Genomic DNA, 15482 nt, shown 5'->3' on the forward strand with positions numbered 1-15482 from the left:
AGTTACAGTAAAGAGTTCAGCCAGGGCTGAAGTTGTCTGAAGACTCAAGCAAGGCTGAGGGATCTGCTTCCAAGGTGTCTCATTCATATGGTTGGTCAGTTGGTACTGGCTGTTGGCTGGAGACATTAGGCTCTTTCCATATGGACATCTCCAGAGGGCTAATGGAATGTCCTCATGACATGGAGCCTGGCCGCAGAGCAAGAGAACAATGGGGAAACCGCAATTCCTTTGATCATCTAGCTTTAGAAGTCATACATCACCGTTTCCCATTAGAAGCAAGTCACTAAGTCTGGTTCACATCTCAAAGGACAGGGAGTAGGCTCCACCTTTTGAAGGTGGTGACATATTTTTAAAACACTACCACTAACAATGTAAATACTAAAAGCAGTTACATTTTTTGAACTTCTTTTTGTCCTTAGAGTATGTATATTTTACTAAGAATTTATAGTCATATTACTATGTTCCAAAGTCTCTTAAAATTGTCCTTTCTGTGTGCATATGCCACCAACTTGAAAAACAGTTGATTTGCTTCATTTTGCTTTTGGCTTTTGGAGATTTCTTTTTCATTTTTATTTTATAATTTTATAAGATATTTTCAAGGTTTCGAAGTCAAACTATGGAACAAGGTACATTCAGAGAAGTCTGGCTGCATTTCTGCCCTCCCCACCCTCTTCCCTTCTCTCCCCTATCAGTAACTTTGTTTTTAGTTTTTGACTTATTCTTCCATTTTTTAAACAAATAAATATATATCCCCATCTGAGATAAATATTTGCATGTTATGCACACGATCCTTCGCAATTTTTTAAATCTACAAATATAACCTGAATTAATTCATAGCAATATAACTGTAGGGGTTTTTAATGGCTAATAGTCACCATTATATAGGTATTTATAGTTCATTCAACCAGTCCCCTACAGAGAGATAATATGGAAGTTTCTACTCTTTTACTATTACAAATAGTGCTGCAATGAATAACTTTGTGCATGTCTTTCGAATTGTTTTTTTCCAGTATCATATTTTATATGTGTAACTTATTCCATGTTTTAGATAGCTGTACCTTAAATGATTTAAGTGTACTTCTACTGTGGACGTGTAGGTTCTATTTTTTTTCCAGTCATATAAGTGATACAACAATGAATATCCTTGTGCTTAAATGTTTGTTGACCGTTCTGTTTATATCATAAGAACAGATTCCTAGAAATTTACTTAGTAGGTCAAAGCTTCTGTACCTTTTTGGGCAGTTGGTGCATATTGTCAAATTGTTTCCAAGGAAAATGCCTGGCAAGTTACACTCTCAGAGGCAGTAAATCTCAGTATCTGGCAGTGGAAAAATCTGGGTTCAAATTCTACCTTTACCATTTGCTGGTTGAGTGACCCTGGACAAGTTAATTTTGCTGAGCACGTGGCATGGCACCTGACATGCAGCATGCCGGGCATTTCCATGTCTGTTGTCATTCCTCTTATCACCAGCTGATGAGAATATGAGTCTCACAGAAGAGCCATCAGCCCTGGATATTATTGTTTAAACATAAGAAGTGCCAGCTTGACAAGTAAAAACGGTATCTTGTTTTAATTTGCATTTCTTTCACTTCTAGTTTGATTGAACATTTTTCATTTATTCATTAATCTTTTAATTTATTCTTTGGTGTATTCCATTTATATCCTTTGCCTATTTGTTCTGTATAATTTTAGTTCTTTAAAATGCATATGCAAGAGTTGTTGAGTAGGAATACAAATCTTTTGTTGTCATAATTGCTGCAAATATATATGCCCCAATATTTTGGATGTTTTTCAATTTCTGTCTTCATGGTCACATGGCATTTTCCCTGTGTGTCTGTCTTTATATTCAAATTCCCCCCTTTCCTAAGAACACTCGTCACATTAGCTATGACTATTTCACACGAATGATCTCATTTTAATGTGATCACCTCTGTACTGACCCTATTTCCAAGTAAGATCACATTCGGAGGAACTGGAGGTTAGGGCTTCAACATACCTATTTTTAGGGAAACAATTCAACCTACAACCGTCATGAAACTAGAGCACAGGTCAAAAAACATAGAATATACCTAGCCTTCCAAAACGTATGTCCCAGTCAGCCATCAGCCCTTGCCAAGGTTACCACTCTCCTGCTCTCCTACACCATGGCTTACCTTTTCTATGTTCTTGAACTTCATTCACATAAATGGAATCACGTAAGATGAACTCTTTTCTGTCTGGTTTTCTACCTCAAAATTATGTCTGTGAGATGCATCCATGTTATTACATTGTTGCGTGTAGCACTAGTTCATTCTTGTTCATGTTTACGTAGTATTTAACAAAAGGAGGAAAAGCTAATGTAATTTATCCATTTTATTGTTGCTAGAGACTCAGGTGGTTTCCAGTGTTTAACTATAGTGAATATAGTTGCTTGAGACTATGTTAGGAATGTGTTGTGATGCAAATCCTAGGACAGGCCCCTTGGTGAGCACATGCTCACATCTCCGTTGGGTCCGTGGAGTGGACTTTCTGGCTCATAGGGTGTGTGTGTTGAGCTTTAGTAGATACGCCCAGACAGTTTTCCGAAGTGGGTCCCACAGTGTGTGAGAATTTGGGTTGTTCCTCATCCTCACCAGCACTTTGGATTGACTGGGACAACGGTATTTTTGATGAGGAGACAATAATAATGTTAATAGCTTCTCATTAAAGTTATGAAAAGTAGACATTGGGTTGGTCATTTAACCTGTATTATGTGATTCAGTCTTTCAGCTATTTTTCAAGCAAGCTTTTAGCTTCATTTTACAGGCAACACAACTAAGTGTCAGTGAAATTCACTTGCCCAAAGTAACAGTAAGTAGCCATAGAGGGTTTGAATCCAGATGTCTGATTACTAATCACAGAGACTTTCTAATCTAGATAAAATGTAAGTCTGGTTGTCAGGGCGGCAAAGGGGAGCCCAGGCATCGTCATGGAGCCTAAAGGGATTGGTGTGGCTACTGTGCAGGGGACAACTTAGTGGTAAGAGGTGGTCACAGCTCTACATCTCTACCTGAATGACAGTTTGTGCCACCCTATTTGGGGGACATTGAACATGAACATCTATTGTTCAGGTGAGCTCCCGACATTTCCCAGTGGATGATTATTTTGAGGACTGATTCTGAGAACAGATGGGGGCACTTAATCGTCTAAAACAGAGTGACATTGACCAGTTTTGGTCTACAGAGGTAGCGCAAGGGGTCAAGTCTGAGACCAAGGAAAAGAAACCATAATAGCAGGTCTGTGGCACTGCTCTCATGACTGAGGTGATATGCCCTCCTTAGCCCATCAGCCCTCACTTCCGAGCCCGGCTGTAGGTAATATCAGGAGCGCTGACCCGGAAGAACTTAGCAGGAGCCAAGTTCACTCTTACCACACCCTCTCGTTTGCATGTCCCTAAATGGTAGCGTGGATATCCGTGGGTAAACTATTTTACGGGACAGAAATAAACTCATGCTGCCAAATCATCACCCTTCCACCAAACATGCTGTGTAGACTCAAGTGTTGAGAGGCTGCTTTGAATCAGGTGCTGTGTTGGGTCCTTCCAGATGTGTTGTCTTTGTCTTCACAACGATCTTCAGAGAGAGAACAATTTCTATTTTCCCCAGGTGACAGGTGTGGGAACTGAGCCTCAGTGAGGCTAGAACCTGGCCTGAGGTTCCACAAAGGGAGAAACAAACAACACAATAGTTCCACTCTAACAAACAATAGAGAAAGGAGAAGTTTGGGCCTTTGGGAATTACGTGTTTTTAAGAAATCTCTGGGATTGCATGCTCACTTTTATTTTATAAAAATGTAAGGCAATAAAAGAACACTGAATGATTTCCTGCCGAATGCTGAAACCGTGTTCTGGAAAATAGAAACTTTAGAAATAAATTCTGCTGTTGTGGGTTAGCAACCTTCTTTACAAACTGTTTAATGACCCCATGCAGGGACTCACGTCCTGGAAAAGTATCATACTGATGAGGTCCTCATCCCTTCCAGTGTTGTCATCTTCTAGGTTTGTGCCAGTGCAATTATTTTGACAAGTACAAAGCTTCCATTTTAATTGGAGTTTGGTTTATTTGTCTCTTAAAACATTTGTTTGGCTTTAAATTCAAATGAAAATGACCACCTGGGCTTTGTCTTGGTTTCAGTTAAACCCGTTCATCGTTTTTTTGTTGTTGTTTTTTTAATTTAATCAGTTGTTGGTTTAATTGCCTGATCAGGTCACAGAATAGGTGCCCCAAGTGTGTGTACAGTGTCATCCATCACAAGTGTGGCACTGCAGCCAGAGCAGAGTGAAAGCCGTTCCAGAAGGAGCAATGGGCTGACAACTCTGGGCACAATTCATGCACAAGGCCCACCCTCACCCAGATGCCCAGGATCTGGGCAGACTTCTCAGTAGAGAAACAACCAAAGAAGAGAGACACACAACACACTCAATGCTCCTGGTTTACTCACAAAGGCTGACTCGCCCCAGAAACCCTAAGACTGCAGGTGGGCTGCTCAGGAGGGGGAGGGGGTACAGTCTGAGGACTGGGGTGCCCTCTGCCTGCTCCAGCACAAAAAGGTGCTGCCAGCATTCACAGAGACCAGCTTGCGGTGTGGCATGTGTGTGCTTACTCTCTATTTTAATGTCTCCAACAATCTAGTGGTTAATTAGCAATTTGCTGCCCACCAATATGCAAATGAATGACAAGCAAAGGCTCTCGGCATCTGTAATTATTTCTCGGATTTACAAGCCACTTTCCTCTCTGTGTAGGTTTTTTCTGTGTGTATTCATGCATCTGGGATTTCATTATTTTCAGACGCATACTCAGGGCTTTTTATGCTTTAATACTTTCAGGCTCCAGTAATTACAGTAGTATGGAGCATACATATTTTTTTTATTTTTTTTCCTTGCCCGGGATTCATTTTATACACACACACACACACACACACACACACACACACACACGGAGAGAGAGAGTAAGATTTATCAGGGGGCTAAAATCCAAACTGCAGAGCATCAGAGCACAAGATTGAAAGAGGCACATTTCTCCTCCTGCCAAGTCCTTATCTGGAATCAGAAGAATCTTGTACTGTTTGATTTTCTCCCAAGCAGCTCTGCGGAGTCGCGCCGCGATCTGCGTTACCCATCTGCCTACTTTGGAGCGGGCTGTTGTACTGTTTGGCGGTTTAAACGGTTTCCGTTTTTGCCAGCGCGTTAAGAAAGGCTCTCGTGTTAAATTAAGTCAATTAATAAATGGAGACACATTAAGCAATCAATTTTGTCAGCCAGTCTCCCCAGCATTATGTATGGCTGGCTGTAATCACAAGATAAATGCTATGTGCTCATCGATGGTGGTAATGTCCAATAACACGTCCTCCGCCAGGCTCAATTCATCAGGGAGTTTCAGCGGGGAGGCATTTGTTATTGGCTGTCGCTGCACCTCAAGGATAGCACTTCTGTCCTTTTCATTGGCCTGCTCCCTGCCGCAAGATTCTAACCGTCTTATTTCGATGATGAATATGATGGCGCGCTAAGCCGGGCAGGAGCCGAGTGCTCAGAGGCTGCGCTGCGTCCACAGCCCACGGACTTGCAGCTGCCTCGGCGGCCTTCCTGTGCCAACGACCCCCCAAAAGTTGTGATGCTTTTCTTCACCCAGTGCTTCGGGGCTGTGTTAGATCTCATTCACCTGCGCTTTCAGCACTACAAGGCTAAACGCGTTTTCTCCGCCGCGGGGCAACTTGTCTGCGTCGTAAACCCCACGCACAACCTAAAGGTGAGCTGCTCTGCATGGCTTTCCATTCACGCCGCTCGGGTCCCAGTCCTTCCTCCCGCGCGCTCCTGCGTGCGCGCGGGGCTCCTGCAAAAGCTGGCTCGCGGGCGCCGGGACCGTGGGTGCCCGGAGAGGCTGCCTCGGCTCGTTGTCGCTGTCTGGGTGGCGTGGCGCTCTCCGTGACCGTGTGTTTTCCCCTGACTGGCAACAACAGCTGAAGTGACAGTCTAGTTTCTTTCTCCCAAGCTGTCAGCCTAAGAGGGAGGTGGCGGTCAGAAGTGGAGGTGGCGGAGGGAGTAGGGGGGCGTCCTCCTCTGTCTCCCAAATATTTGTGGGCAAGTGCCCTAGAGGCAGGATTTGAAAAGTTCCGCAAACTGCCATCTGCCTCATGTGTTGGAAAGGGCAGGAGAGCCCAGGGGTTTTGGAAGCCCCCTCTGGGTACTGCGGAAGTAATGGGGGCAGGCACCCCCCAGACAGGGACCTGGGAGTTGGCAAGGGGGTTCTTCCTGCAGACTGTTTTTCCTTGCGCTCAGACGGGGGGGGGGGGGGGGGGGGGGGGACACAGAGAATATGAACATCAGGAGTTCTGTTCTTTGCTTTCTGGAGCGAGGTGCGCCCCTTGCACTGAGGCCGGGAGGAGGCTGCTTGCTTCGATTGTGTAATAATCAACCCGGCTCCGAGCTGCCGCCTGAATCACCCCGGGCGGCTGCGGGTGCCTTGCGGCCTGCGACCTGCCGGCTGCGCGTCTGGCGCCGCTGCCTCTGCTCTCGTGCCTTTAGGTCAATGCCCTATAAAAGTGCAGCCAAAATATGGGATGCGGGAGCACCGCGTCTCATCCCAGCCAAAACTGATGGGGCAACGAAGAGCCGCTGGCAAGGAGTGGCGGCGAAGCAGGGAAAGCAGTGCAGTCGTGGGGGGTGGGGGCGCGGAGGGGAGGACGCGGCTGGCCTCTCCCCAAATGTGAAACTCGGAGCCATCATGGCTCTTGTACTAAAACACACGATGGACTGACTCACTGGGAGTTGCTTTCCTGTCCTCACTCTACCCAGAGTCGCGTGACGGGGGAAGGGCATGTCTGCAGGGAGAGTGCTGGAACAATCTCTCAGGATCGATCTGTCATGTTCATCGCTGCTCTTGCCCGGGAAGTGTTGCTTGTTGCTCCTCACTTTATAAACTCCTATGAACCGTCAGACTCTCTCAGCCCGAGCACTGCAGGTCAGCGCCTCCAACCACCCCTCGCCCCCCAATTCCTGGAAGTCCCCAGCAGGGGCAGCTGCCTGGAGCCCCTGGGGCCATGTGCCAAGGCCAGTGCTGGATGGACGCTGTGGAAGTGCTCTGTGCACCCACCTGGAGCCGCGGTGCCCAGGCTGTGACTAATACTATCTCAGGCAGTCGCTGTCTCTCTCTCAGTGTCTCTCTCTCTCTGTGGTCTCTGTCCCCTCCTCTTGCTATTTCTTTTTTCATTCATGGCTTAGTTTTATAAATGAGAATTCACCACCCGTCATCCTTGGCAAAGCAAGTGTATGGTGTACATATTAAAAAATGATTCTGAATTTCATTTCATGGCCACTTTTGAGACCACATTCAAACTCCCATTATTTTGTCACTTCACATTAGTTAGTTCCCTATGGCAAGAAGTTTTGTTTACTCCTGTTTTGCATTTCAATGCATTTAAAAATTGTTTATGCGATTTAGCATTTCCCGAGTTTGAATTTAGATGGTTCATTGGCTGCAGCTGATGATGATGGAGAAAGAGGGGGTGCTAAGGTCTTGGTGTGGAGTGCGGGGAAACGCATCTGCGAGCATATTTCAGTGCTGTATGCCTGGGCACCGACCAGTAGTCCTGCTGCTGGGACCCAGGGGCCAGAGTCAGGGCTGGAGGCCCTGGATCATGTCTGACCAGCTGTGTGACCTCAAAAGACTCGACCTCTCTGAGCCTTTCCTTCCCCACCTTCAAAATGAACCTATGAATACGTATCCTGCCTCCTCCATGGCTCTGTGAGGCTGAAAAGAGATACTGGAAGTGGACGTGCTTTATAACACTCTCCTCCAAAAAAACATTATGCTATTGCACATAATGCGTAGGGGTCCATTAGGACCTTCAAAAGTTGTCACTTAAAGCCTTTGGCCAACTTAGAAACCACATAAGCAGTAACATAAAAATAGGTGACATATCTTTGGGGAGGCTATTTTCCATGGCTCACTTTTTCAAATGCATTCTCATTTGGCTTTTCATTTCCCATTAAAAAAAAAACACAACACGCTTAAGAGATTTTGCTCGGATGAGCATCACCACAGGTAAACAAAGCAAACTGAACGCTGCTAATGCAGCAGGGGGTGTGGCAGGGCACACAGGACTCAGAGGCTGCCTCCATGGAGGTCCTGGTCCCCGTAAGCTCCATGTGCCCACCCACAGTCCAGGTGGCCCCTCAGGTAAGCTTTACCTGCTTCTCAAACCTGGCAGCTAACAGTTGCTTGCAGAGATATTGAAGGAGTATCCTGTAGGAGCACTGCTGCTCCCATCACTTATACCAAAAAGTGTGTAAAACCTCAAGAGAAAAGTGCTCCTTCTAGGCATTAATTTCCATAGACAGACCACAGAAATATACCTTGGATAAAATAAGCTGTGATCCACGTGGGGAAAATTCTTCCTTAAGAAAAATAAAACGCTGTGGCAGTGTTAACCCAGAATAGCTATTGATCTGTGGTGCTTCCCGCACTTTGTGTGACAAGCTGGTACACGAAGGGATGACCAAGGACAGAGAGCTTGCAACCTCGCTTTCAATTTTCTGGGTGGCGTGTAACTACAAAGAGGGCTGGGCAGCCTGCGTTTTTTCCTTGTGGGAGCATTTTTGCACTTTGTCCTTTCCTGGGCTTTCCTGAGAATGCTGACAATATTTTAGGACCCGAGGCAAGTGCTGAGTTATAATCAAAATTCACTGACTGAGCAGAGAAAATCATGTATTTACTATGCTTCTATAGGTCACCTTCATTCTCAGTCTTATTATGGCCATTACTCAGTGACCTGGGGTTCCTGCAAAGCTGATGCCTTTCTTTCTCAATGCACAAGCCTTCCCAGGAATGCAGACACCCCAGTTAAAGCCATCACACCCCTCAATCCCACCCTAATTAAAAGGGCTGTTTAGTGTAGATGGCCTGGAATGTGAGGGACCTTTGCTTTAAACAGGCCCTAGGCAGAGAAGGCTCCCTAGCAGAGCGTCTCTGGAGTGCAAATGACACTCCGTTTCCCTCTGTCTGTCTGTCTCTGCCTGTGGGGATGACTCCTTGTAAGATGCTGCCCCCACTACCCCATCCCAAGCCATGAAAGTGACCACCAAGGAGCCAGTGTTCCTGGCTGGCCGCCCTCTGCTTCTTCACTCACAGAGGTTTCTAAAAGGTGGCCTGGGGGCATCAGGCTGGCCTGGTGAGGTTAACTGAGGTGAGGCGAGGCGAGGCGCGGTGAGGAGGGCTACTGGTCTGGATTCAGCCCTCCCTTCCCCTCCTCTCCTCTGCTTGTTTCCAAACCCAAGAAGCCTGTCTCCCAGCTCCACACTAGCCGTTTCTATAATGCCCTGCCCTGGGCCGCCCTCCCTTCTTCTGCCAGTCCTTGGACCCAGGCCTCTTCAGGAAAGGGTCTGTAGTGGCAGCCAGAGCCCCTCTGGGTCAGTCCTCAGAGCTTCCCAAGCAGACAGTAGCTGAGCTAAGGCTGGCTGGGTAACTTCCTCCTCTTACCCACAGCCCTTGATAAACCACTTTCTGAAAGAAGACCAGCAAAGCGCTTCTGGCAAACTTCTGCAAGGCCCTTGCCAGTGCCAGCATCATTGCTGAGACCCACAGTGCCCTCCCCAGCATCCAGGCCTGACGGAGCAACCTCCCCACCTTTCCTGGGAGGCTCTTCATGCCTCTACCCAGGCTTCCCAGAGCTCTTCTCTATGGTAACCAGTTCACCTTCGGTTTACACACACGCACACAGTGGTGGGAGTGGCATATGGGACCATGGCTTTCAGTGCTTGATCGGTTCCAAATCTAAGATTAGGACATTTTAGTACCATTACTTGAAGCATCCAGGTGCCTTTCATTCTAAGACCACCTGTGTGGATGGAGTGTGCTAAGTGATGAGAGGGATGGGTGGGGGTGCTTGGAGGAGGCTGGGCCTCATCAAAGGAGGGAGCCGAGGGGAGAAGTGTGGCAAAGCCAAACCGCACCCCTGCCCCTACCAGTGATGGGACCATCTTTGGCAGCTCATGCATCCTGGGGCTTTCACTAACTCTTCCTGACACAGCCCAGCAGGCAGCCCAGTGACAGCTAAAGACCTTAGCATTGTTTGTAGAGATTTAGTGGTGGCTTTTGGAGTGTTCAGTCTGAATTTCTACAGTAAAGCAGTCAAAGGCTCCAACAAGACCGTTTAATGGCGAGCGTGTGGGTTACGCAGTTCTTATTGACACAGCCACCTCGAGGGGCCCACCCCCGGTCCTCTGGAAATGTCACCGTCTTCTTTCTGCTTCCTGGCCTTGAGCCTCTTCACAGCTCATTAGCAGCTTCCAGGGGCTGGAAAGGATAAGAAAGGGAGGGGCCGGAGCGCGTGTGGCTCACGCTAGGAGCTTTATTCTCCATGCTTTCCTCCGCCCCCTCTTCCAACCCTTTGGTTTCTGTGAATATTGTATGACACTCCACTCTGTGGGCACAGAGCAGTCATGGGGCTTTTCTGGTTCATGGTGATTGCAAATGAGGCTCCCGAGTCACATAACTGGACGCCCTGAGCCCTGAGGAGCAGTCATTTGGTGAACTGCGGACTAGTGATGGAGTTGCAGAGTGGGGGTGGGGTGGGGGTGGGGGTGGGGGTGGGGGTGGGGCTGGCTCTGAGATGAGGCGAGCTGATTGCCTCTGAACCACGTTTAGCCAGCAGCCCCAAAGCAAATCTTATGGAACTCCTTTCACCACGGTCCCTCAAGCTGCAGAGGTTGTTTGGAAGAAATTAGAAAACAGGTACCAAGAGCTGACTTTGAAAGGCACAGAGAGGTCAGAGTGATTTGGATGGCTTCCCTGGGGTAAGGCAGAATTTTTCTAGCAATTAACAGTAAGAAAAAAAATTAACTGTCTGTGAAGGTATTTTACCCTCAGCAAAGTCATCTTGACTCAACCAGCTCTGTTCCCCAAAGGGAAAAGTTGACCTGTTTAGACATTAAATGTTGTGTGGAAGGGGTCAACCTGGAGAAAGGAAACGTGCCCTCCCACGGAGGCCTGCGACAGGAATGATGGGGAGAGTGTCAGAACTGGAAGGTTATTTGACAGTCGAGGAAACTGAGGCCAGAGAGGGGAGGTGACTTGTTATGTTTCCTCAGGCTGCGGTAACAAATGACCACAAACTGGGCAGCTTAAAACCAGAGAAATATGTTCTCCCCAGTCCAGTAAGCTAGAAACCCAGAGTCAAGGTGTCCGCAGGGCCACGCTCTCTCTGAGGCTCCTGGGGACGGTCTATTCCTTGCATCAGCCAGCTTCTGGTGTTCCCTGACTTGTGGCCGTGTCACACCAATTCCTGCCTCTGTGGTCACATGGCCGTCCTCCCTTCTCTGTGTGTCCTCTCCTCTGTGTGTCTATCTTATAAGAATAGATGTGATTGCATTTAGGGCCTACCCAGATAATCCAAGACAAACGTCTCCTCTCAAAAGCCTGAATGGAAGCACAACTTTAGTCGTAGAATAGCCCCCCTTTTCCCACAGGAGGTAATTCTCACAGGTTCCAGGCATTAGGATGTGAACATATGTTTTGGGGGGGCCAACATTGAACCCATGCAGGACTTTTGCAAAGTCAACATATTTCCTGACAGAATTAGAACCAGAACTTAGGTGTCCTAATGACAGACCTCCATACCTACACTGCCTTCAAATTATCCCAAACTGTGGTCCTTTGTGGGTACATGCTGTGAGAGCAGAAAATCACAGCGACACCCTTCCGACACCCCACCACTCTGCCCTGGGCCAGCAATATGACCCCAGGGACTGTACCCCACAGCCTACCGTCTCCCCTTCACCAGACCCATATTTCCATAACAAATTAGACCCCTCTCCATCATCAATCATCCCCTTAAATCGTTCCTTTCCTTTTTCAAATTCTTTTAAAAATAATACAATTCAGGTGGATGCGTGCACATCGTATCTTAAAAATCAAATGATAATAAGATACAGAGTCAAAAGCATGGATGGAGCTTCACATTTTGCCCTTGGTGCATATTTTATAAACCCACCTGATCAACATGGAGAGAAGCAGAGGGTGTAAGGAAAACCCCGGCTCTGGGAGAGACAGCCCTGAATTCCAATCCAGGCTGTGTCACTTGCCCATGTGCGACTTTGAACAAATGACTTGGCCTGAACTATAAAAAGGAGAAAATAATGCCGTTTCCGTGGTGGCTGTGAGGGTTTCTCGAGCTCACAGAGGACACTGTCTGCCACCGAGGAGAGAGTCAGGAATCACAGCACTTACTGTCAACACCGTCGTTACGATGAAAGCAACCCCACCTGGCCATCTTTCCCTGCCTCTCCTCCCTCTCTGCAAGCCTCTGTGCTGGCTGGTCCTTGGTATGTAGATTGCCCTTGGCCAAGAAGAGAATTTGGAATAGAACAATTTCTTGCCTTAAATAGAAGTCAGCTTTGTCCTTGATGCTTAATTTCAAAGACAGCACTGACCCCTGCTGGGGTTCTGAGCCCAGAAGTCCAGTGGGAGAGAGTCAGGGCCTTGGGAAGACAGCGTTTCCATGTTGGGACAGGGGCTGAAGAGTTGGGTCCCCCGTCGTTCTTACAGCCAGGAGTCCAGCAGATCAGTCCTCTTCTCCTGAAGCCTTTCCGTTGCGATCATAAAATACAGTGAATGCTGCTGCCAAGTGCCATCCAACGGAAAGGCAGGATCTTCAATACAGGAAGTGGCAGGTCGAACCTTAGTCACAATGTGTGACAAGTTTCAACTTGCTTGGTGCAGTCAGTCGGGTGTGAGCTACGGTTCAGAGAAATTGTGTTTTAAAATGTGCCGTAACTCACCCTCCATCATGACAACGCTCTGTGTCACATATCACGTCTGGTATACGGCAATTTCTATCAAATAAAAACATTACGGTGTGGCCTCACCCACCTTATTCTCCAGACCTGGTACCGTGCAACTTCTGGCTTTTCCCCAGAGTCAAAATGATTCAGGACATCGAGGCAGCCACGGCAGTGCAACTAAAGACATGAAAGAGGACTTCCAGAACTGCTTCAGAAAGTGGCAAGAACGATGGGATAAGTGTGTTTGAAGGGAGGGGACGTATTTTGAGGGGGTTAATGGTATATAGCGAGGACAGGGATGAGGCTCCACGTGAAGGCATCAAAGCCACAAAGCCACAGCCCCAGACTTTCAGATAGTAGGATGGACCATGTTCTGCTACAAAACACTACATTTTCATCTTGACCATGGGCCCAGGATGAAAGAGCCATCAGAAAACAGATTTGAAACCAGCCTGATGTTTTTAGCTAAAGAACAGGGTCCTCATGGATAATTTAGAATTGTGGTCTAAGGGGAAATGTCAGCTTTCCTTGCATGATGCTGGATCTCTTAATCATTTCTTGGTCCTTTAATGTATTTTTAATCATGAATCCATGATTAGGAGATGTGTGCTGCAGGGCTGTCTCTAGCCACGGCACTAGGAACTCTGGCCAGGAGACAGTGGCTTGTGGACAGGGCAGAGCCAGGCCCCCAGGACAAAACCAGAGAGTGTCCTCCATGGAGGAGAAAGGCCATTGCAGACCATGTTTGGAGAAGGAAGACGGGCTTAACTTGGCATCAGGAAAGCCCCACAGAGATGGAACCAAACCCAGATCAATAACACATTTTCCAAAAGGCTGGCCAGCAAGTCTAACCATCTGCCCAGTTTTGTAGCCAAATGCCACGGCCCCTCAGATCTGACTCCTGAGACCTTGACAAGGACATGTCAGGAAGTCTGAGGCAAGTAGCCACTCGGAACCTCAGGCTCCCTTTCTGTAAACAGGGTACATTGTGGCTTATACTAAGCTTAGCTGACTACACGTCCTGAAACCCTCAGAAAATAGTTTTCCACTATCTCAGTTATGCATGTAATAATAAGGATAATAATAATAAACAACCACAGCATGACGACCAGTTATCGAAGGCATGCTATGTCCAGGAACAGTGTTAAATGTTGTGTATTTGATTCTCACTGGGAAGTGGTATATTATTGTCATTCTCCTTCGTACAGAATATCAAAGCAGAAAAACGTGAAAGAGTTTGCTCAATGTCACACAGCGCTTTGTGGCAAAACCTTTTAAAATTAAAACCCTGTGCTTTTAAGCACTTCCTGATAGGTCATTCCTTAGTGGTCTTTTTTCACAACAAACAAGTGAGCCAAATGCGTGGCCATAGGACTGATACTGACTGTATGACATTTCATTCAAAAATATTGACCTGGGATCCTGTCATTCACCCGGGTGTGTACATCAAACACACACCAGAAGCCCCACTGCTGGTGGACGGCCCTGGGAGCCATGCCCCAGGCTTCCCTGTGCCGCCCGTGGATACACGCCTGTAGTTTACAGCAGGGACTTTGTTCCCTTCCTCCTGCTTCCGGAATTGCCTCCCAAATAAACTCCTGCACCCAAGGCCTTATCTCAGGCTCTGTTTTGGGGAAACCAGTGAGGACTAGTATGTGTATGTGCTTTTCTAACAGCTAATGTTCATTGAGCATTTACTAAGTGCCAAGTGCTGTGCTAAGTGACTGACATGAGTTAATTGCCCTTTTTCTTTTAAGTCCCCAGAACCATGCCGTCAGTTTAGGCCCACATCACACAGGAGGAAGCTGAGGCACACAGAGATTAAGTCCGTCATGCAAGGTGCGTCCTATGAGTGGTAGAGTTTAGCGGGTGCCTTAACCTCTCTGTTAAGCTGTCTCTGCCTCTTGATCACAGAATTGGTTGTCTGGAAGCTTCTGCAAAGAGCCCAACCATCCACATTCAGGCTCCATAAAAATTACACTTTGCATAAAATACTTGAGGGAAACCTTTGCAACAACTTGACTGAAATCCCCAACTCAAAATGATCCTGCAGGAAAGGAAACTTGTGCTCTATAGCCATGTTTTTAAAAATAGGTTACAGGGTTTGACAGGTGGACAGAACACCTGAAACGGTGACCCCCAAATCGGGAACGTAGGATCGTCTTATCAGTACCTGACTTCTCAGTGACAATGGCAGCTTGGAAACACTTGGCCCAGGAAGTTTCCTCAGAAATGCAGACGCTCTCTAAGCATTGGGATAGCATCAGACAGGCTGCCTTTTCTCTGAGGAAAGAAGAAAAGAAAGAAATCATTTCCTACTTAAGCAAAAATGTCCTTTATGAGAACTGTGGCTCTTACCATGCCACACCTGTCCACTGAGGGATCGCAGGCCTTTGAAATTTCCCTTCTCATTAGCAGCCATACTTCATTACCAAATTTACTTTTCTTAAGGCAAAGAGGAACAAAATTTTAATGACCATTTTCTACCTAATTTTACTCAGCCTCTACCTTGGTTTCTAGTACGCCCTTCCTCTAATGCTCTTCAAACATCGTCTCTTTCCAAAGCTGCTGTGGGAAGTCCTGAGTGAGGGAGGCAGCAAGGCGAGCGGTGAGCTTATCGCAGGAAAGTGGAACGATGCTTGTGAGGTCCGTGTCCAGTGTGCAAGCTGGAGAAATTCGGGTCAGGGT

The 15482-nt window shown here is 47.1% G+C and overlaps 1 protein-coding gene across 1 annotated transcript in view; it reads left to right on the forward strand.

Annotated features, from left to right (window-relative positions):
* The first annotated feature begins 5403 nt into the window (after positions 1-5403).
* The window catches only part of SIAH3 (siah E3 ubiquitin protein ligase family member 3), a 59501-nt gene continuing 49422 nt past the window's right edge, over positions 5404-15482 (forward strand). Inside the window, exon 1 of the mRNA XM_019756993.2 lies at positions 5404-5763. Coding sequence (XP_019612552.2) covers positions 5629-5763 — 135 coding nt within the window. The 5' untranslated portion in view covers positions 5404-5628. The remainder of the gene's footprint in view (positions 5764-15482) is intronic.

Source organism: Rhinolophus sinicus, linkage group LG04 (assembly GCF_036562045.2).
Source record: "Rhinolophus sinicus isolate RSC01 linkage group LG04, ASM3656204v1, whole genome shotgun sequence".
Lineage (NCBI taxonomy): Eukaryota > Metazoa > Chordata > Mammalia > Chiroptera > Rhinolophidae > Rhinolophus > Rhinolophus sinicus.